The 21,736-nt window shown below is 40.1% G+C and overlaps 1 protein-coding gene across 5 annotated transcripts in view; it reads left to right on the top strand.

Moving 5' to 3' along the window:
- The window catches only part of AP1G1 (adaptor related protein complex 1 subunit gamma 1), a 51,851-nt gene that overhangs the window by 9,967 nt on the left and 20,148 nt on the right, over positions 1 to 21,736 (top strand). For 3 of the 5 annotated variants that reach the window (XM_037408615.1, XM_037408616.1, XM_037408619.1), the window contains exons 2-12: positions 4,721 to 4,924; positions 9,536 to 9,660; positions 12,015 to 12,156; positions 13,413 to 13,509; positions 15,762 to 15,838; positions 17,005 to 17,013; positions 19,331 to 19,426; positions 19,746 to 19,826; positions 20,077 to 20,175; positions 20,586 to 20,641; positions 21,497 to 21,610. In XM_037408615.1, the coding sequence (XP_037264512.1) occupies positions 4,724 to 4,924; positions 9,536 to 9,660; positions 12,015 to 12,156; positions 13,413 to 13,509; positions 15,762 to 15,838; positions 17,005 to 17,013; positions 19,331 to 19,426; positions 19,746 to 19,826; positions 20,077 to 20,175; positions 20,586 to 20,641; positions 21,497 to 21,610 (1,097 nt within the window). In that variant the 5' untranslated portion in view covers positions 4,721 to 4,723. Of the gene's footprint in view, positions 1 to 4,720; positions 4,925 to 9,535; positions 9,661 to 12,014; positions 12,157 to 12,560; positions 12,580 to 13,412; positions 13,510 to 15,761; positions 15,839 to 17,004; positions 17,014 to 19,330; positions 19,427 to 19,745; positions 19,827 to 20,076; positions 20,176 to 20,585; positions 20,642 to 21,496; positions 21,611 to 21,736 lie in introns of those variants that run through there. The other 2 variants (XM_037408618.1, XM_037408620.1) reach the window with 2 other exon arrangements.

Genomic DNA, 21,736 nt, shown 5'->3' with positions numbered 1-21,736 from the left:
GTGGTTGTCATGTGAGGAGGAAAAATAATCTTTACAGTGTGACTTGCTGATTATTTATGCAGTGACATTTGTGAATACAGACTGTTAGTTTTGTTCAGTGGCTGAGTGATGTTTGGGTGAAATCATATTAGATCTTGTTGTTTTCATTTTACTTGCCTTCTCAGTGAAGTAGGAAGTCCTACCTAAACACTAGAGAAGGTTGCAAAATAAATGTTAACAAAAAGCTGCACTTAGAACATACGGTAACTTTGTTCAGTGCTGTTTTCCCATTGACTAAAACAATTTAGGTGGTCTGTCCTTTTACTTTCTGTTGTCCAGGGTCAAACTTAACATGCTGAAGTCTTCTATGGGCATACCTACAGAATGATTTGGTCCCATGGCAAGGAAAGCAGTGTGATCATACAAGTCACAAGCTGAAGTTATCAGTCTTTCAGTCGTTTGTAAACCCTTCAAATATAGAGTAGGAGCAAAAGAACCTGTGATACCAAATCAAGTTGCTGCCAAACTTCAGTTTGTTTGCAGACTATGTATTGGTGTTTCAGAAAGTTTCCAAAGAATTCTTTCTTTAAAATAAAAAGTGTCAGTCATGGTTTTGACTTGTAACTTTGATAGCCACTGCCTATCTTCTCAGGAACCAGTAGGGTTTTAGATCAACTTAACTAGGGTGCAGAACCATAGCCTAAGTGTGGTTTACTGCTGGAGGGAATGCTTTGCCTCTTTCCCACTCTCTCGGGTCTCCCAAAGCTGTATGTTCTTGCTGTTGCTTTTGTGTCTGCACAAGCCAAACTGATGTGTCTGAAGACTGCTCATCGGAGGAAAAGCAGCAAGCTGGTTTTCAGATCTACAGGTTGCCTCGTGGTGCATTTTTCCAGGAATGCCAATGTCAGCACAATGGAAGGACAAGAACCACTTGTTTCAGCATGAGCCTGCACATGGGTGATCTTAGTGATTGTGAACTTACTGCCTATAGACTGCAGAGGAATATTCGTGCAGTAGTGTGCTTTTATTTTTTTAACTTCCCAGTTTTCCAGCAGGAGTGTGGCTTATCAACATTAGTTTAGAACCAAGTGATATATATGTGTATGTGTGTAGTAGGTGAGTCCAGGCTTAAAAATTAGGAACCTCAAGCAGACTGTTGCCACCCAGGAAAGATTTTTGGGTTTATGATACTGTTATGTGAAAAGCACAAGCTGAGCACTTTGTAGCAATCAGAACCCCAAAATGAGTGTTACCAATTATTGGGGAAATAATAGGGAGCAAAATAGAAGGCATTTTAAACAAATAAATCAATGGCACATCTACCTCTTTAAATGCTGTGTGTAGCATTTTGCTTCTCTCCCCCTTCAGAAAGGACACAGAATTGTAGAATGTGCATGCAAGGCAACAAAGGTAACGGTCATTGAAGGGCTTGAACGTGAGGCTGCATTTTTTTGGACTGGGGAGGATGAGGGAGGGATAACGGTGAAAGTGTGTAGAATGTTTGGGAGCATCGGTGGAAACAAGCAGTTGGAAATGCAGAACAGAAGTAGCAGCAAGGTCTCCATATGGCATGCAGTGAAGCTGTGGAACTCAAGTTGTGTCCTGCAGAGTGCTGTTGATTCGAGAAGTTTACTTTGGTTCCAGATAAAATCAGAGTGGGGGTTTTTTTTTCTGTCTCTGGAAGTTCGTGGGCTACCAATTGTTGAAGATTGCATTCTGAAGAGGTATTGCTGCTACATGCTTGCCCTGTTGGTACACTCTTCCCTAGGCACTTGCCCTTGTCAGAGAGTACTGAACAGGCTGGAGCTTTGATCAGATGTGGTATGGCCATTTCTGATCTGCCTTCTGCCTTTTTTGCCCAGTTAGGACAGTGAAAGTTTGGCAGATCATGTTCTTAATGTAACTTTGTAGGTTAAGTTGAAGACTGCTAGGGAAATAAAGGGTCAACTTGAATTAATTAAGAATAGTTTTTATAGGAGATAGAGACCACTTCCAGTACGACAGAATAGAAATGTGAACTAAAGCAAATGATGTTACAAGAATTCATAGAATTTGGGAGGAGGCTGTGTACCACCTTACTGCAGAATAAATTCCTGGGTAGACAAGCTTTGTGCCTGAAGTTTATTCAGTTTCAGCTCTGAAAGCAGACTAAGGATAATCTTAGCAAACAAGTTTTGGGGATACATAGTAGGGTATAATTAGCAGCATGTTAGCAAGTCACGGGTGATAGCACACAGTTAATCTGTTTGTCCCTTTTCACTAAGTAAATTACCACAGAGTAAAGCAATACAACCAGACAACAGCCAGGAAACAACCAGACAGTAGCTAGGAAACAGCTAGTATGTGCTATATTGGAACTCTAGCTTTCAATAATTAACTCTTGCCTGGTTACCTTCATTTTATATGCCATTTAAATCCATGGGTTTTAGTTGTTTTCCTCCCTCTTTTTTTAATAGTTCTGAGTTGATCATTCTGAAATTTCCCAAGCAAGCTATTCATCACAGGCAGGATTTTAGAAAGGTGTTTTGCTCTTTCAGGGTAGGAAAAGGATTTCATTATGCATGGATAGGGGCAGTGTGGCAGGAAATGGATAGAATTAAACTACTTTTTATTTGAGGAGCTTTGAAACCTTAATCTTCTGGGTGACTTCCTGTATGAGTGCTGGGGAGTTGTCTTTTATTTCGAGGATGTGTATTTTGTTGCACTGGTGAAAATAGTCTTCCACTTTGGCCAGATAATGCTTGCAAAAGTGATTTGTACATGCTTCTTCGAGACTTGCTTTTCAGCATCTGAAATCTCCAGAGACTCTGTACAATAGCTGTGGGTCAGTGTACTGCTCCTAGTGCTCTGCAGCATTTTCGTGTTCTGTTTGCCATGGTACTACAATCTTAACTTGCTCCTGGCAGAGCACACTTCTACCACTGTCACTTGTACTTTTAGCTGAAGAGCAAAGGTCTGCATTAAGGCTTTAAAGAGTCCATCTAAAGCCCATATGCATGCAGATATGATGTTGCATCTGAAAGATCTTTTCAGTGTAGAAACATTACAAGCTGCATTAAAAGAACAGGACTGCCACATTCAAAGGCCTTATTTATTGCATGTTCAAATACTGTTCTGGGGACAGATTTCTTAACTTCCCCGTGACCATTTCTGTGATGCTTGTTAGTATAGCATCTGAATGCATAGTAAGTATTAATTTGTTCATACCACAATAATTTGAGGAAGTGTTATATATTCCCAAGGCAAGACTGAGGATTAACATATCAATAATCTTGATCCTACATGTGTCAGCATCTTGGGGCAGAGTTTCCTTATGCAGAAAGAACATCTCTTCCATTTTCAAAATTGAACACTTTGTCTCTGTAAATTCAAACTTTCTAGGTATGAAGATGGGAAAAAGGAATGTGAAGGGCTTACATGGTTTTGACCGAAGATACTTAGTGTTATGTATCAGTTCTGTAGGAGACCAGATTTATAATCCAGATTTAGAGCTGAATTCAGCTGCCTTACTGAGGCCACCTTTACGTGTTATGCATGCATCTCTCTCTGCTCTTCTGCAGAAACAAGTCCCCTGCTAACTCTGTATGCTTCCCAGCCTGTCTGTTCTGTGCTGTCATGCAAGCCAGTTAGTGCAGCATCTGAATAACATCTTTTTTTCTGATACGGCAGTGTTTAAAATGTATGACACCATTTTGAGAGGCCAGTGACCCAGACAAAAACTGTAGCAGACTGCCATGGCAACTTTTTGTAAGTTGGTGTGACATTATCTGTTATCAGAATGGCTTAGGTATATTTGCAGTGTAACGTGGATGAAGGAAGACTGTAGAGATGCTTGCATAGTCTGATCTCACAGAAAATCAAAAGTTGGCTTTGGTGAGCATGAGCTAAAAAGTTCTATTGTTGAATGTAATTTTAAAGTTTGTCTTTCTTTGGAGAGACGTTTTCCTCTTGGGGGTACTCAGGAGACTAAATTGCTCTCTAGGTCAAATGGCTCCATCAGTACTTCATCTGGTGAAGTGAAACTACTTGGAGTTCATGTTGAATGCTTTCTTGCACACAATTTTCATACCAGTGCCACCAGACATTAGTGTGGCAGACTTGTTTGTTTTAGAAAGGATTATTCACTTTGGGGTGTAATAAAAGGAAGGTGTCAACTTGATTTATTTATTTCTAAAAGAAGATTCTCTGAAATTCCACACAGCTAAGATTGCTCTTCCATCAGCTTTTTTTCTGTTGACTTCCACGCCTCTAAGAAAGAGGCATGTATGGCACAAGTTTACAGGATTTTTGAAGCATGGCTATCTGAAGCACTTGTATGAGATCCTGTGGAAGTTACTAAATGGCGTTGCTTTTTGTAAAGGATTTCTGTCTGAAGTTGTCGTGATTTTGGGATCAACTCTGTCTTTGAAGCCTGAGTTTTCTAGAGAGAGGCAAATGTTGTGAATGAAAGCATACCTTGGTGAGTGCCGTTTCTGCCAGTTTCAGGTGAGGAATCATGTTATATTCACCTGGCAGCTAGCTCAAAGCATAGTAATTCCTGTTTCTAATGTTCTGGAAAAGCAAATACGAAGTTCCATGAATTCCTCTGGTTTTCAAGTTTATTTTTAATCATGCTACTGAAGCAGTCTGCATTTCCTTAATTGTAGGATAAGAAAGAAAAAACCAAAATATGTTAAAGTGTGAGACTATTATGAAGCCTTTAGGTGCAGTACAGGGTTTACAGATCTGTCTTTTCTCCCAGAGGATGCCAGCCCCCATCCGACTGCGGGAGTTGATCCGGACCATCCGGACAGCAAGAACCCAGGCAGAAGAGCGTGAGATGATCCAAAAGGAATGTGCTGCTATCCGGTCATCCTTCCGAGAGGAAGATAACACATACAGATGCAGAAATGTGGCAAAGCTGCTGTATATGCACATGCTGGGATACCCTGCACATTTTGGACAGGTAGGTCAGAGTTCAGTACTTGTGCTATGTGCATATGCCAGTCTGCTTTGTTTATTTGGGGCACATTGACATGTTTGGAACATTCTTAGCTGTGGTTTTGGTGTTTGCACTTTGCAATGTTTTGAGGTCTGTCTTCACATATCTTCTGAACCTGTGTGTGTTAGTTTTGACAGTGAGATCTGCTGTTTAGAGACATATATTTTGTCATAAAACTTAGGGTTAGTGTGCTTTTGCCACACTGTCTGCTCCTCACTACCCATGTTTCTGCAGAGTAGTAGTTCTTAAACCACAGTCCAATACATATGGATATTTCTAGATGAGTTCAAAACAGCATTTTGGAGTTCTGTCTCTGATGGAAATAACCAGATGCTTCAAAGGAGGTTCTATACCCTTTTCCTTCTAAAGCAATCTATTCTAAGCAGGTAAGAGCTGGTCTTTTTCCAGCAATAAGAAACTGGTGTTCCTTATCCCCATCTTAGTGAGGTGACTTGGAAAATGCTGGTATGAATTTTCCTTTTCTGGTGTATTTTTGACCTGCTGTGTTTGACACATTGTGGAAAAGGGAGACAGGAAGATGGGAGTTCCTGATCTACAAGATATTCTTCAGGTTGAGCTTTTCTTAGTCTTTGGGGCATAGCCTCTTTTGCTTAAAAGTCAGTAAGTGTCCTGTCAGTAGTAATCTAACCTGGACCTTCCATAGAGCTAAAGAAAAAGTAAACTTGTTGTATCCCTTAAAGTAGCTTTGTGTCTTGGGAGTCTATCATTCATGATTGGATTTACCAATCCTGACATGTCTCACTGAAACAGTGAACTCAAAGCACTGAAATCAAATTCCAGTAAGTCTTGTGTTGGGGAGTGAGTCTGGACTGTGCTATTGCATATAAAATGCATCATCGTGTTTCTGCATCATTGGATTCTTCTCTCGGCATAGGAGTTGTTGCCTAAGAGCAAGTGAATTTGAGTATTATCCTGTTCTTAACACTTCACGTAGCCAGGCTCACTGGTCCAAGACAGAAACTTCCTATCACAAAAATTAAGGCACAACATCTAAAAGCTGCAGGAAGAATTAAGTGTTACAGAGAAGTGTCATCTAGAATTTCTACATTTGACCGATGTTAGGAACGTTTAAATTTTGTTGGGATTTTAATCTTGTTGCTCAAGTATTTAATTCTGTATATGGAAGATTAGACCAGATATCTAATAATTTTTCAGTTTCTGCTTTGGTCAGTAATGGTAAATTACCTCTTCACTCTCAGTGGAAGAAGGATGAAACAGATTATTCAATATTTATTATTGCTGGGGTTACTACATCTCAAACAGAAACATCTGTGCTGACTATTTTGGGAATAGAGTACTTCATTTGATGGCCTTGTGTTGTGGTTTAACCCCAGCTGGCAACCAAGTACCATGCAGCTGCTTGCTCACTCCCCCTCACCCAGAGGAGCGGGGAGGAGAATCAGAAAGGAACGTAAAACTTGAGGGTCAAGTAACAATGTAATAGGTAAAGCAAAAGCTGTGCAGGCAAGCAAAGCCAAGCAGGGAATTCATTCACCACTTCCCATGGGCAGGTGTGTTCGGCCATCCCCAGGAAAGCCAGGCTCCATCACACGTAATGGTTACTTGGGAAGACAAATGCCGTAATGCTAAATGTCCCCGCTTTCCTCCTTCTTCCCCCTGTTTATATGCTCAGTGTGACGTCATATGGTATGGAATACCTCTTTGGCAAGCTTGGGTCACCTGTCCTGGCTGTGTCCCCTCCCAGTGTCCTGTGCCCCTCCAGCCTTCTCACTGGCAGGGCCCAAGGAACTGAAAAGTCCTTGATTTGCTATAAGCATCACCCAGCAACAACTAAAAGCATCGGTGTCCTATCAGCATTATTCTCATATCAAATTCAAAGCACAGCACTGCACTAGCTACTAAGAAAAAAAATATTAACTGTATCCCAGCTGAAACTAGGACACCTTGGTTCTCATGTAGTTTATCAGCTGCACTTTTCAGGAAGGTACGGGGCCCAAGGCTGAAAAGGGATTTGAACAAGTGTTGTCCAAGTGAGTAAGTTACAGACCTTTGCATGTCCTCAGTGCTTTATAACTGGAAGGAATCTAATGTTTTGTAGATGGAGTATGGTTTGTGTGAGTTGAGGACCTGTTAAAAATGCATGCTGTTCCAGTAGTGGAGTTTTATAGATAGACAGTCCAGCATTGTAGATGGGAAGTTTCTGAGAGTGACAGGATAAATATGCAGGAAATATGTTTTGGTGAAAAACAGAAGAGAGCCACAGGCTGTGTTAGACAGTCTCTCTTAAAGATGTAAGCAGACATCTGACTTCAGCTAACAGTGTGGATGGGGTAACCAATGATAAGAGAATTTAGAGAAGGTGCAGGGGTAGTGAATGGTTGATCTACTTACTTCCAAGGCAGAGATCCTTAACTTTGACCCAGGATATCTAAAAAAATATAACCATGAGCACAGTATTTAGCCAGTGTGTGCTGAGATGCACTGAATGGCAAGCATGTGCAAAGGACATTTGTGTGAGTTTAGTAGTTGTCAGGCAGCCTTAGGCAAGTGGTCAAATAACTTCGTTATTGTCATAGTTTCTACTTGCAAAAAAATTCTGGTTGGAGGGGTAGCTAAAAACTTGGGTAAGCTGTAGTCTGGCTACGTGCTTATATCTAGCTTTACTGATGTATCTGTTACAGTGCTGATGTAACAGATTTTAATTGTTCCTTTGAATGAAATGGATGTAATGGTATCGAGATTTCTTCAACTAATTAAACTTAGTAAGAGCATCAGCTGATCATGTTTCTCAGTATTGCTGTGCATGAAGCTAGTTTGCATGTATTTGTATAAAAATGAAACAAGAACCCATGAGCCTTTCACAGGGTAAATTTCAATATCTTTCAAATTCAAAAGTACTAGAAATATATCTTATAGTATCTGTTGCAGCCATCAGTTTTCTTCTGCTTTTTCTTAGTCATTAGTCTTCTGCCTTTGTGGGCTCGTATGCTGTGGCTTAGATGTCATCAATTCTACATTGCATTTTTGCAGAGGGTTGTATAAGAAAGTATCTTGTAAACCTGGGGTAGAAAGTTGGTTCAGAGGTGCATTATTCTCTTTACAGAAAGCACTGGAAAGATAAGAGGTTGCTGTCTAGTATTCCGTACCTTATTCCCGGTTGATCTTGCCCATTTGTGCATTTTCAGTTACCCTTGTGGATGACTGTTCTTACTGTTCAGAGGTGTTTCTTTATTCTAGATTTTCAGTGCCTTTAAACCCAGCAAATGGAACTCACTTTCAAGCTTTTTTTTTAATCAGTTTGTCACCCTGCGGTAGCTGGGTGTTCATAATTGACAACTTCTTGCGTAGTTGAGTTGAATGTTCTGATGCCATGCAGTTGTGACAACTTGTCAGTGGCTAGGCCATGGCACGCACTTTCTCTGGCACTTCAACTTTAGTTTTCTTACCAATATCTGTGCAACCTTACCCTCCTGATGTGTGTGTGTGTGCTTCTTGTATATCACCTGTGTCTGTTGCCCTGTTCAAGCTTCCCTATAGCTAGGGACCATGAAAAACTTCATGATGTCCTGAATTTTTGCCTGTGCATGCCCCTTTTACTACTTTTAAAATGGATCTGTTGCAAGCTTTGTCTGACCCCTCCTTAAACACACTGTGTACGCTTACTTGCTGCCCTAGCTAACTTGTAAAACAGACTAAACAGGATATGTCTGTGAGGGATAAGTCTCTTACCTGTTTTGAGAAGCCATTTCTGCTACTACCTGTGTGTAAAGTAGATATTGATTATACTTGATTAGTTATCTGGTAGAGAAAAATACCTTAGTTTGTAGTAATGTCAACGTTATCTCTGTGGTTGGTACTTTTTTTTTTTTTTTGCAGTAAGAAAGTGTTAAGTTTTTTTAAAATTGGTTAGCAATTAAATTCTCAATCAGCTGAGTGCAGGTGGCAACTATGTGTGTTATCTTAGGGACCTTCTATATGCTACTGAACAGTTGACATTTCTATATGGTGAAAGGGAATCTCGTAGTGCCTACAATGCATATGATTTTAGTCAAACTTCAGGTACTCAAATAGAGGTTACAGAGCAGCACAAAAACTGTGGTGTGTTTTTTTTTTTTATGACAACGTACAAATCATTGATCCTCTCTGGTAGGTAGATGGACACATTTAAGCCTGGTTCAGAAGTTTCCAGTGCATATCAGTCATGACCTATAATCTAGATTTCCAGATATTTACTATTTTGTTTTTAATGATGCATCTCTTGTCTCTATAAATACGTTATCTTTTACTTCTGTGATTTGACATAAACCCACATATCTGGTATATCAGAGGTCATGGAAGGCCAATAGTGTCTGGCTGCTTTAAGATGCAGGAGCTGCTAGTGACTTTCCTGCTGTCTTGCTGGGAGCTTTGGCAGGTCATTTAAACTTTCTTTGGTTTTGACATCACCAAAATGGGAGTAAAATATACTCTTAAAAATGCATTCTGAGAGACCTAAATGAGTACACATCAAAATTCAAAGTGTTTCTCCTCTAGCTAAGAAGTAGTTTAAGCTAATTCTGTAATTTTTTTTCTTTTTTTTTTTTTTTTTTCCAGTTGGAGTGCCTCAAGCTCATTGCCTCTCAGAAATTCACAGACAAGCGCATTGGGTATTTAGGTGCCATGTTGCTGCTGGATGAGAGACAGGATGTCCATCTTCTTATGACCAATTGCATCAAGAAGTAAGGGTACCACCTCTCTCTCCATCAACACATGCTTTAAGGTTTCAGGATCTGAAAGTATACGCCTGACAGTGATATTTTGAGTACTTTAGGTTTTTTCCCTTGTGTTAGAAAAACTGGTATCTTCAATTTGTTGTATGCTGTTGACTATACAAGACTCTTCTGGTATTGTACTGTATAGGACAATCCTGTCTAGCTTGCTTAAAGAGGAAGAGAAGATAAAATTGCATTGGTCCTGACAAGGTGTATGTGGCAAACCACGCTTCATGTAACTACTGTTATAGAATGGCAGTATCTGTTTCTAGAGGTCATGTTAAGATAAAATCAGGAAGATGAAATGACCACAGTAAGCGGCTCAGCCAGTGCAGAAGACCTCTAATTGTTCTAAAGAACTCTGCCATCTCTGTAAATTAGTTATCTTCTAGCTTGCGGTAGGGAGGAGCCAGGCGAGCAGTAATGCAGCATCAGTAATGATCCATGCACCTCTTAAATGTGATTGAATTGGAACATTTTTATAACAGTTATAAAATTTTGTAGGCTGGACAGGCCATCATATACCACAAAGTCATATATATTGCTGCAGCCATGTTGTCCTGTGTTTATTTACTTGACGTCTGTTGACAAGCTCTAAAGAGTTGTCTGACTTCAAGGATCAAGGCTGTATATCCTGTTTTCTTTTTAAGCTTGGCCTAACAGTCCTAATGAATGGTCTTGGAAGCAAGGCAGCAGCTTGGGATGTACGGTCTACTTGGCATCTTGCTGAAAGCAGGCAAGAGGAGACGGGAAATAACCTGGGGTTTGGGGTTTTTTTTTTCTTAGCAAAATGCTGTTAATCTGGGACTGGTTTACATGATAGTTTAGTGGATGATGATTGGTGCACTTCCAATAACACTCCTTTTCAAGATGGACGGGAGCAGGAGTTGAACAGCTGGGTTCTAGCTGATTTACCCAGGGGTCTGCTTAGTTTCTGTGGTGTGTCTGGTTTTATTATTTAACCAAGCTACTAGGTTAACACCTTTTTTTTTTTTTTTTTTTATGCTAAAGTTGTGTGGTACAAGTGTAGTGAGTTTGAACTGGAAATGGGATAGACTGAAGCTGAGTGAAACTGGTGGAAACCTTCACACCACCTCAGTGGGTTGTTTATTGCTTTCTCCCTTGGCTTCTGTATCTACCCCTTTGTCTTGCTTTTATCTAGACATTAAGGTATTTGATTTATGGCATTGTCTTTCATTACTCTGTAGGAAGACCTATATTTTAGATACAGTAAAGTTGAGCACCCTTGTGAGGCACATACTTGCTATACACGCAGCTTTATTTAGCTGCCAAAAACTTGTTAAAGGAAGGAGACAAAAACCCAACCCATTAACCCATTTAGTGGCATGTGCAATCTGTTCCTTCATCTGCATGTTGCCATAGCTGCTTGATGTTACAACCAGAATAATGTCTCTTGCTTTTCTGCACGTTGTACGCATTTGGTTACATACCACTTGTTTCCCTAGCTCTCCCATCATGCAATCCCCAGCTCCCCTCACCTCCCAAACCAGGAACCATGTTCTTTCTTCAACGCTGAATCCTGGATTCTGTGGTGACATAATTACCAAATAGTCTGATGGAAAAGTAGTGTAGAAATCCATATTAAAGCTGTTGGAATTGCCATGTGGAAGCTCTTGTTATCTTGTATTAAGTGTGACATTGGTAACTGGCCTCATGAACAGCATCTGCCATTAGGTGGTTTTACTTCTTGTTGACCACTTTCCACAACTTCCTTGGGTATATGAATAGTTAGTATAGCTAAACAAAATTCCTGTATGGATTATTTTTAAGGTGTGTGAATGGTGGGGTTTGGTTTTTACTCAGGATAGAGGATATTTTTACATAGATTTTAGAAACCAAACAGTATATAAAATGCAGAAACTAAAGCCTATCCTAGAACATGTTTAAACTGAGACAACCCACAGACGGAGTCACTGCAGGGCTGTACTTCATGTTAGGTTCTTTTCTGCATGCAAGTTCCAAAATAGAATGTTTTGTCTTTGCTTTAGACGTTTTAGTGGAATTCTGTGTGGTCGTCCCTCTTCTTAGCAAAATCCCTAGATTACCCACCTGATAGTTTTAACCAAATATTTTATCGTTATAATTGAGGATTTGAAGTGGAAATAGCAAACCCTATGGTATGTGCACTCAAAGCTGCTGTTGCTCCTCAGTCATGCTCCCAAATAGCGGAGAATCTGGAGAATTCTTCTGGGCCATGTGTGTAGCTGGTTAGATGACTGCAGATATAGATGCCTTTTCTTGTGTGTTCAGGTTCTCTGTGTGCATGCTGACTGGCTTTTTTTTGTTCTTCTTCTTTACAGTGACCTTAATCACAGCACGCAGTATGTGCAGGGGCTGGCACTCTGCACTCTTGGCTGCATGGGCTCCTCAGAAATGTGCAGAGATCTTGCAGGAGAGGTGGAAAAGCTCCTCAAAACTTCCAACTCCTATCTTAGGAAGAAGGTACTTCAGAGAACTTTTGAATGCTTTGTTACACATTAAAACGCAAGATTGGTTGGATACCTTGCTAATACCTGGCACACTTGGGTGGCTTGAATCACACTGGCTGAGTATTTTCCCAGTTTGCAAGGCAGAGGTTAAAAACTCCCTGTCTATCTATAGTAAGAATGTGTGTAAGCCTCTAAAAGACAAGACTCCAATAGGTGAGGCAGTTGTTTCTATTTTGATACTCTCTACCTTAGGGTTATTGGTAGTATTGTGAACACCTGCTGCCTGTTCACAGACAATAACCCCAAACCTATTGTAATTTTTATTTCTGTATCTTCTCAGATAAGTCCAGAGAAATTGTGACTGTTAACAGTGCAGGCTGATATTTGAAGACTGGAACCTATTTGATCTCTCCTGTTGCTGCTGCTGCTGACAGTAGTATGTGAGATAGGAAAGGTTAAGGGCTTGAAACAGGCAAACAGTTATAAAATACTTGTTACCATAGCAAGTGTGCTGTAGCATCTGCAAAGTGTGATCATCCTTGTTCTTTAATTTTAAAATCATTATGAAGTCTTGGGGAGGGTGGGGAGTAGTAAGATTTAGGAAGAGATGCATTGTTACTTCTTTGTCTAGTGTGTTAGATCTAGGGAGAGGTTGGAGTGAAAGCAACGCTAAGTGGTATTGCTGTATTCTGGGAGGAGGCCCTCAGTGCCTTTATTTCTCAAGCAGCTGGAAATAGGGTCTCCAGTTGCTTCTGCACTTAGTAGTAGGCAATTTTTTTGCAGTATACTTCTGTTTTTCATAGGACCCATCACCCGCAGGAGGAAGTTACTCTGTGGGAAAGGAGATATATTCATGGGAAAGAAAATGAGCCATAATTTGACATGAATTTAATTATTTGCTTCCAGTGCATTATCCCCCTCCCTAGCAACAGGAAGAAAGACCTAAGTAGCCCTATTAAAGGCATAGATGCTTTGCAGTTAATACTACTTCTGAAGTGACTAATGTAAAAATGAACTATTGCTGGTGGGAGTATTACTTTGTAGGTCAGTGCTCCCCTTCCCTCCCACCCCTCGTGGTAGTTTTATTGAATTCTTCTATAGGGTGCTGCTTAGTGACACTTGTAGTAGAGAGGTGGAAAAACATACCATAAACTTTCCAAGCCTTTGTATATCATGACATTTCTGATAGTTCCTACTGTCCTAGATGTTCTCAAAACATGTACTGTTGTCGTTACAGTGTGTACTAACAGAGCTGTTTTTCCTGTACAGGCAGCATTGTGTGCCGTTCATGTCATTAGAAAGGTGCCTGAACTCATGGAGATGTTCCTGCCAGCCACCAAAAACTTGCTGAATGAGAAGAATCATGGTAATATCTGAGACTCTACTTAATGGAAGCTATGCCATTCTTTAAGGATGGTGTACTTGCTACCTAAGCCTTTTATTTGGAAGGAACTTTGAAGGTGTATTTGTGTGATTTGTTTCTTTCCGTTTCCTTGCAATGAAAGCAAATGTCATTCAGAAGGAAGGAATGTGTATGATTGCTAGTCAGCAGGACTTTTACATGGCATAGGTGACGAAAGGAACTCTCATTGTTTTTTGATACACTTCAGAGTGGGTGGAATGGAGAAAGTTGTGATTTTTATTCAATACACTGCCTAAAGGGACTTGTAAAGTGCACTTTTTAGGGTTGATTTTTTGAGTCTCCTGCAAGAGAATCCTATAGTGCTGTGCTGACATCATTTTAGCAGGCATTCCCAGGACACAGATACCTACGTTAGTCAGGAAAGAGTCTTTCTTAAGTGCTGTTTTTCATCAGAACTACGTCATAAACCAGATTCTCACTGTAATGGTCCTCTGTGAGATTAGTCTGTTTTAATAAATTTTCTTGCACAAGTGCTTTTAGAAGGTTATTTAAAGAGTACCTTGACTAATCTGTATGAAGCCTAATACTCACTTCGCAAAGTCTTAGTGCTGTGGCACATCTACAATGAGCATGCGTCTTTAAAAAAAAAAATAGGTGGGTGTACTAGGAGTTCTACAGTAGATATTTGCAGTGCTGAAAACCCATTATGGGGAGAAGTTCTGTCTCAAGACAGGGTAGTTATAAGTGCCAAGAGTACTAACAGGCCACAGGAGCTTCCTGGGAAGCTATTGATTCCATTTGGTTTTTTTGCTGCATGTGTTGTAAACTTTTGAGGTACAGAACAGTTTGCATGTGGAATATGGTTCACGTATGTGCAGCTAGTTTACCTTGATTTAAAATGCGATGATCGGAACATTTAGACCAGTCGTTGCTTCAGGTAGGCAACAGTCTGTAATACTTCTTGTCAGTAAGTGATGCCCATATGATCCAGCCTGGTAGCCTGAGATCATCTGTCTTTGTCTTATGCAACCCTGAAAAGCTGAGAGCTGTTCTGTTCCCTCTTTAAAAGATGGGAATGCCTCTCTTCAAGCCTTGGCCAAGCAGAGGATTGAGTCTAGGTTCACCTGCATTCAAGAACAGAATCATCCTTTTTGCTTTCCTTATCCTTAAAAATCAGCATCTCCTTTGCAGCATTCTTAGCCCCATGCTTTGTGCTGAGCTTTGTCTGAAGCAGAATATATACGAAACCCTTCTAGCAGCCTCTTGAGAGGTCTCACTGAGTAGTGTCAGTGCTAAAGCTGTGACAAAGCTTTATAGATAAATATGTTTTGAAGTACGTAAATATCTTGGATAGACCCTGCAATAGGCCTGAAAGCTGCATTAGCTTGTGGAATATAAATGTCATCTCTGTAGAAAATGTTACTTATTAAGCAGGCTTCTAGTCTCTTTGAGTCAGGAACCCTCCCGTACTGACTTAACACCTACAGAAAATGAATAATTGAAAAAGTTAGCATCTGAGAGGGATTGCTGTGTTACATCTGAATCCAGGGATGTAACAATGCTCATGGTTGAAGTTTCATGCTTTACAAGGTTATATCTTAGAAGTTGTCGAGCATTGCCATCTAGTTAAATGGATTCTAATTGACAAGCCTTTTCCGTTTTCAGGGATGCTTTGACTGGGTTTCATCAAGGCAGGGCACACAGCAGCTGGCTGCCAATGCACAGGCACTGGCTTCACCAAGCAGTCTGCTGTAGGCTTTCTCTAGGCTGAGTTCTGAGACCTTCTGAGGAAGGCCCAACTCAGGTCACATAAGGCTGGCTAGGGTACCCAAATTGGAACAGAAAATCAGGAAGTGTGAGGAAGCCAACACCTACAATGCTGTTAACACACTGTCCTTCTGGAGTCTTAGAATGGTTTGGGTTGGAAGGGACCTTAAAGATAATTTAGTCCAACTATGTTTTTTACCATCTGACTGTATATTTAGTATGCGAGTTTCTGCAGAGTCCAGTTTTGCTCCTCCTTTGGCCTTTAGTTGCAGCTTTATAAACATGAGCTTGTTGTCTGCTTTCCCTTGGGCACAGCTGCAAGCCCAAATAAATCTTGGGGTAGATATGTTGGATTCAAGACAATTTTTTAAAATTATTTCCTGTTGTTTTCTCCTGATCTTTGTCACATGTCTGGAGCCAATGAGATTGTTAAATGTTGATACGTTTTCCTTTTTTTTTTTTTTTTTTTCTTCTCCCTTTATCTTTAGGTGTTCTTCACACATCAGTTGTCCTCCTCACAGAGATGTGCGAGAGAAGCCCAGACATGCTTGCACACTTTAGAAAGGTAAATGTGAAGTGGTATCACTGAGTTAATATTCATGGTTTTGTGTTTTTTGGATTGGGGGGTTTTTTGGGTGTGGGTTTTGTTTTGGTTTTTTTTTTTAACCAATGTGTCCTTTTAGTCTCCCTAGTGAAAGCAGTGCGTACGTATTTTATTAAAATGTTTACATTTAGATGAAGAATTTAATGACACTGTCCGCTTGTTATCAAAATAAAAAATAATAATAATTTGGGAATTTTGTGTGTATCTAGCCCTAATCCCCTTCAATAAATGGATAAGTTAAAAACCATCAGTTTTAAGACTGTGCAGTATGAAACTTAACCTAAAGTTGGATTTTGGTGTCCCCTTTGATGTTCCCTTAGGGTTTTTTCCACTCTAATTGTATAGTGACATTGGCATTACTAATGTAATAAACATAAAGAGGCAAAGGATGGAAAAATTGAGGCTTATACCAACACCTGAATGCCTTAACACAGTCTTACTAACTCAGGTCAAAAATATCAGTGGAAGTTCTAGTTCTGTAGATACCTCATCTCTGGTGCATGCTGTATTACATCATTTGCCATTTTAATTTAAGGGTTTGAGAGTCAATGTCACTCTTCCTCCTCAGGTTAGGAATGTTTGCTTTCCTTGCCCCACAGTACAAAGTTCCTTATGCTGTTTGCTGTAATTTGCTGTGCAGTATTGCTATATGAAAGCCTACCAACAGAAGGGCTTCTGAAAATTGCACTGGTTGTCATTCCGACTTCTTGATCAAAGAAGAAATTGAACAAAGGTTGTAAAACAGAACTGGCCATTTGCTTTTCTTAAAAGTTTTTAAAGGTGCTTATTTATTTGCATGCCCAGTTTACTGTTCTTCCTTGGCTTGTCTATATCATAAGGCATTTTGGTACACATCTTCCCTTGCCCTGATTGTATATGTCAAAGCAGGAGTAAAAGTGGGACTAGGGTCATCTTGAAGGTGGCCATCTCTGCTTCTAACTGTTCAGTTAAGATGATAGTTGTGGGAAAAAGAGAGAAGAGGTGAGTCCACAGAACTTAGCTAGATAAGAGTGTACCTAGTGCCTATCTCTTGTAGTTGTTTATGCTGTGAATGGTACAATATTGATCTGTCCCTAATGCCTGCTTCGTCTGTTTTGTCCCTTTTGTCTGGAATCCTGCTGTGTTAGAATGAAAAGGTAAGAATTAATTCTTTTAGATGGTGCATGCTTGCATTCAATCTGTAGATGTTCATCTCTTGTGAGACAGTGCCTCTTAATGCCACATTTGTGATTGATTGCCACATGCTTAGATCAATTGTACTTGTCTAATGCTTTTTGTGTGCTGGTAGTGTTGTGTCACTAAAACTCTATACCCATGGCAGCCCTGAATCTCAGTTGTGGCCTTCTCCAAACATGAGCCTGCTTTCCTCAAGCTCCCTGTCATTTGAGGAATACTGTAGGGATTTTTTTTGTGCCTATGCCAACTGTAGCCCTGGCCTTTCCTCTTATCACAAACTGGGCTTTGTGTTTTGTCTGAAGTGCTTCCCAAGAGGTAGTAGGAGAGACAGGGTGGCCCTCAACCGATCTCCATGGCTGTAATGTTTCCCTTTCTTTGTGCTGTCCTCAGTCCTGACAACTCTTGCATGTTAGAAGGCAAAGAAAATGTTAATTAGGGTTCCAGGAATGCTGTAGCAGATAACTTCGCTTGTCTTTGAGAAAAGATGTTGCAGCACCCTTTGGTTTCCTCTTTAAGGCAGATAATAGGAAATTCATGCTTCCTTTTGTTTGTGCATTGTATGAAATGTGCATTTGCAGAGGAGCATGTAATTCCTGAAGAGCAAAGGTAGGAATAAAAAGTTGATGGATTAACTCAGCTGGTTTTCTTCTTACACTGTACCACAAACATACAAGACTTTAGTCCAGAAAAAAATTTTTGTCTATTTTGTGTGTCCACATGCATCTGTTGTGCTTTATGTCACATTATACTTTTAGCACTTTCTGCTGCTATCTGTCCTGAATCTGAAGCACCATCTTGATGTTGTCAGAAGTGGCAACTTCACTGTAAGCAGTCTCTGATGTGGTAAAAATTTAGCATGAATGCAGTCCCTGACTCATAGCAGGCATAAATGAATGCTGGAGTAGCCCATCTCAAGGATGGGAAAATTGTTAAGTTGTAAGGGTGAATTGTTGGGAGGGATTTTGTAGACAACATTTTTATAAACTGTAATTGACATGCATGGAGTTGAAAGAATGATGCTGTCCTGGTGCTAGCCATGCCTCAGGAATGAAAAATCCACTTACAGAGGTATTACAGTGGTTGCAGTCTAGTTTGTCACCTCATCTCTAGCCAGTGTCTCGATTATTTTAATACCAGCACTGAGAGGGACAGAAGAAACTTTCTATGGAAGGAATAAAGCTTGTAGAGATCTACATCTCTACATCATCCACCAGGAGTGTTTTTTTCTCTTACAGTTCAATGAAAACAAGTCCAGTTTCTATCTTTCAACCTTAAGATTTTTTTCATAAGGATGTATTAGGGAGGAAATGGAAGCTCATTTCCGAGACTGTTTTGTTACTTACGGCTGCTATGAAGGTTTTTGGAGATAAATATTAAGTTTGTTACAGCTTTTCTGCTTTAATGATTGCATTATTTGCCACATTCTGCTTTAAACTGATTACTTGCTTGGCATGTGTGAGATAGTACAGAGAAATTTTATTATGGTTCCTCAGAGTTGCCCTGACAGATGAAGCCCCTGGCTAGAGATGCCTAAGATGGAAGGGAGTTGAACCAAACTTGCAGATAGGTAGCATTTCTTCAAAGCTGTGTACAAGTCCTGAAAGGTAATTCATTCCTAGGGAGAGATGTCTACTGGGAGACCAGTATCGTCAATATCTGATGATGTTGATTTTTTTTTTTCTGAAAGTTGATTATTTTTTTAGTACTCACAGTTGTAAAGAAACTTTAAAATATGAACAGTGTAAGTTGATATGGTTCTGTTCTGGATCTGGCATAGCAGCAGTGCTCATAGAAGCTAAGTTGGATGGAGTGTCAAACTTGAAGGAATTCTTAATAGACTCTAATCATAGCAGTACAGTACTTGAAAAGATCAAAACTTGTCTGCGTGATGCTTCCATGAAGATGTATGCTAAAAATTAGTCAGGAGCATGAAATTCTGGAATTATGCCATTGTAATAGTCCCAGCACATCCCCTTTTCATGAAGAGAGGGTTTAAGTTGGTGTTTCCTCTCAGGTCTCAACTGCCAAACTCTGGTAGATGTAGTACTGTAAAGATACAATATGGTGTTCAGCTCCCAGCTTAACTGTTTCTAGTTGTGTCCTAGCTAAGCAGCAGCTATTTGTACAACATCAGCTCTAGGCCTGCAGGTTGAACTTTGTGGAAGAATCCATAGACTGACTTGCTTTCAAAGACAGGATTTGTTCTTAGACCTGTACTTCAAAGCTGGGGTGGGGGAAGGAACACCACCCTAATTAGGACAACTCTCTTCTTCACAGCTTGTTCCCCAATTAGTTCGGATTCTGAAGAACCTTATTATGTCTGGATATTCACCAGAGCATGATGTGTCTGGGATCAGTGACCCCTTTTTGCAGGTAAGAACTGATGCAAACTGTGATAGCTTTAATTCTAGTACTGTGTTTTGAGACAGGTGTGATGAGGTTGGTTACCTCAGGGCAGTGTGGTGATTTTAAGATTTTGTCTTACAGCTGATTGTGTGTAGTGGGGGTACGGTTCTGGCTAGTGGGAATGAGTACAGCATAAGCCTCTTCCTGTTGGTGAAGTCTTAAGGATAAGCGTTTTGCTTAGGTATGGGAATCAACAGCTTGTTTTGCTTCTTTGCCACTACTCAGGAAGTGTACTACTGGGCATTTCATTGCCACCCAACAAGCTTTTCTTTATTTTGTCAAATAGGTACGAATCCTGCGGTTACTAAGAATTTTAGGGCGAAATGATGATGATTCTAGTGAAGCAATGAATGACATACTTGCACAGGTGAGGTCTGCAAGGTTGATGAGCAGCTTAAACTTTCACTTTTGGTTTCCTAATAATTGGATTCAGCAGCATTGGTGAGATTACAGCTGCTTGCTACACTGGGTTAAATTTTGCTGCAAGAGATGCGTGTTCATAGGTGTGTGGCATGTTTGCCGGGGATTGGGTAATTTCACTGCCTGTTCTGCAGAACAGCATAAAGGGGATCTGTTCTGGGTGCATCAGAGTTGCTTATTTTGTTTCATTTCTCCAGGTTGCCACTAATACAGAAACAAGTAAAAACGTGGGAAATGCCATTCTCTATGAAACTGTGCTGACTATTATGGACATAAAATCTGAGAGTGGACTGAGAGTAAGTTGTTTTGCTATGGCCTTTTTTCCCTCCCTCCCTCAGGCTTGTATTAGAGCATTTTCTGTGGAGGATATGAAATAAAGTTGTTTTACCCAAACATAGCTCCACAGTTAGTTCTAGGTAAGACCATAATCTCTTAAGGATGTGGTGTTTGATTTTATGGGTTTTTTTTGTGGTGGTTTTTTTTTTTTTTAATAAAGAAAAGCAAAACTTCCTGCAGATTCTGTTACCTTGAGTGCAGGAAAGAGCTTGTGCTGTGTTTGTCTTGGCTTTTCCTCTAGAGTTCTTCATCCTTCTGGCCAAGAACTGCAATGGTAGCTTTGACGTGTTGCCTTTAAAATAATCTTGAAACAATGAAGATGACCAGCAGCCTTTTTTTGATCACTTACCTTCCCTAACTCTTTCTGCAGGTGTTAGCCATTAACATCCTAGGCCGTTTCTTATTAAACAACGACAAAAATATTAGGTAAGTTGTATGCAGTGTGTTTTGGCAACACCCAGTTTAAAATGTGTGAGAAAAATTTACACAAAGATTATGCTGAAGTAGAGCTTTCCAGTACTTTTACTGGGGTTAGTGTGACTGTCTAGCTTTCTTCTTTCTTGGTGCATTCTTTTCTCTGTGCAAATATTTAACTGTAGCCATGCCTTTCTTAGTTGATGTATCTGGGTGTATGATGTAATTCTTAACATGTGATTTCTTAATCTAGGTAAGTGTTTTTTGCAATAGTCTGTGAATGTCCTGTCTTGTCCCAGCTGGTCTGTGGCGGTATTTAAATGAGAGATGGCATTGGAGATGTGACAAATTAGAGGAAAAACTGTGGTTTTTCTGATTGTGTGCTGCTGGCAACAAGGAAGCTTGGTTGTGTTTTGGTCACTATGAATCTGGACATGTAATTGCTGCAACTGCTAGAATTAAATTGCATCTCTAGGCATTTTGATTGCAAATCATGGTGTAGGTAGAAGACTCTAGCCTTGGGAATTACAGCTCACACTAGTTTGAGCTTATGATCTGTGGAGGTCTAATCTTTAATTGCCTTGTCTCTTCAAAATCTTTGTGAATACCACACAGCTGACATGAGCCCAGGAACTGGGACAGGTGCTTCTCCAGGCAGCAGGGTGTTAGGCATGTTACAGTTCAGTATGGTAACTCACCTTTGAAGACAGGCCAAGCAGTCCCCTGGAAGATTTCCATTTGTTACCAAGTACAAGAGAACCCTATTCTCTTGCAAAATAAGACTTAAGTTTTGGTGAGTGTGAGTGTCTGTGCATAGAAATTAAATACAGTCTGTCAGCTATTTCTGACTGTATGTCCTTTTCACAGATACGTAGCTTTGACATCATTGTTGAAAACTGTACAGACAGACCATAATGCAGTACAGCGGCATAGAAGCACTATTGTGGACTGCCTGAAGGATCTGGATGTCTCCATTAAAAGGTAATTGAAGTATCAGTGAAATAAACTCTGAAGGTTGACAGCCTATGGAAAGTTAGCAGGGCGTAGGGGAAAATGACAGTCTTGGGGAACTGTACATGGTATTAGTATTAATGCATAGTATGGTTT

Source organism: Falco rusticolus, chromosome 15 (genome assembly GCF_015220075.1).
Source record: "Falco rusticolus isolate bFalRus1 chromosome 15, bFalRus1.pri, whole genome shotgun sequence".
Classification (NCBI taxonomy): Eukaryota; Metazoa; Chordata; class Aves; order Falconiformes; family Falconidae; genus Falco; species Falco rusticolus.
Note: the sequence above shows the minus strand (reverse complement) of the source record. Positions and strands in the feature narration are given on the sequence as shown.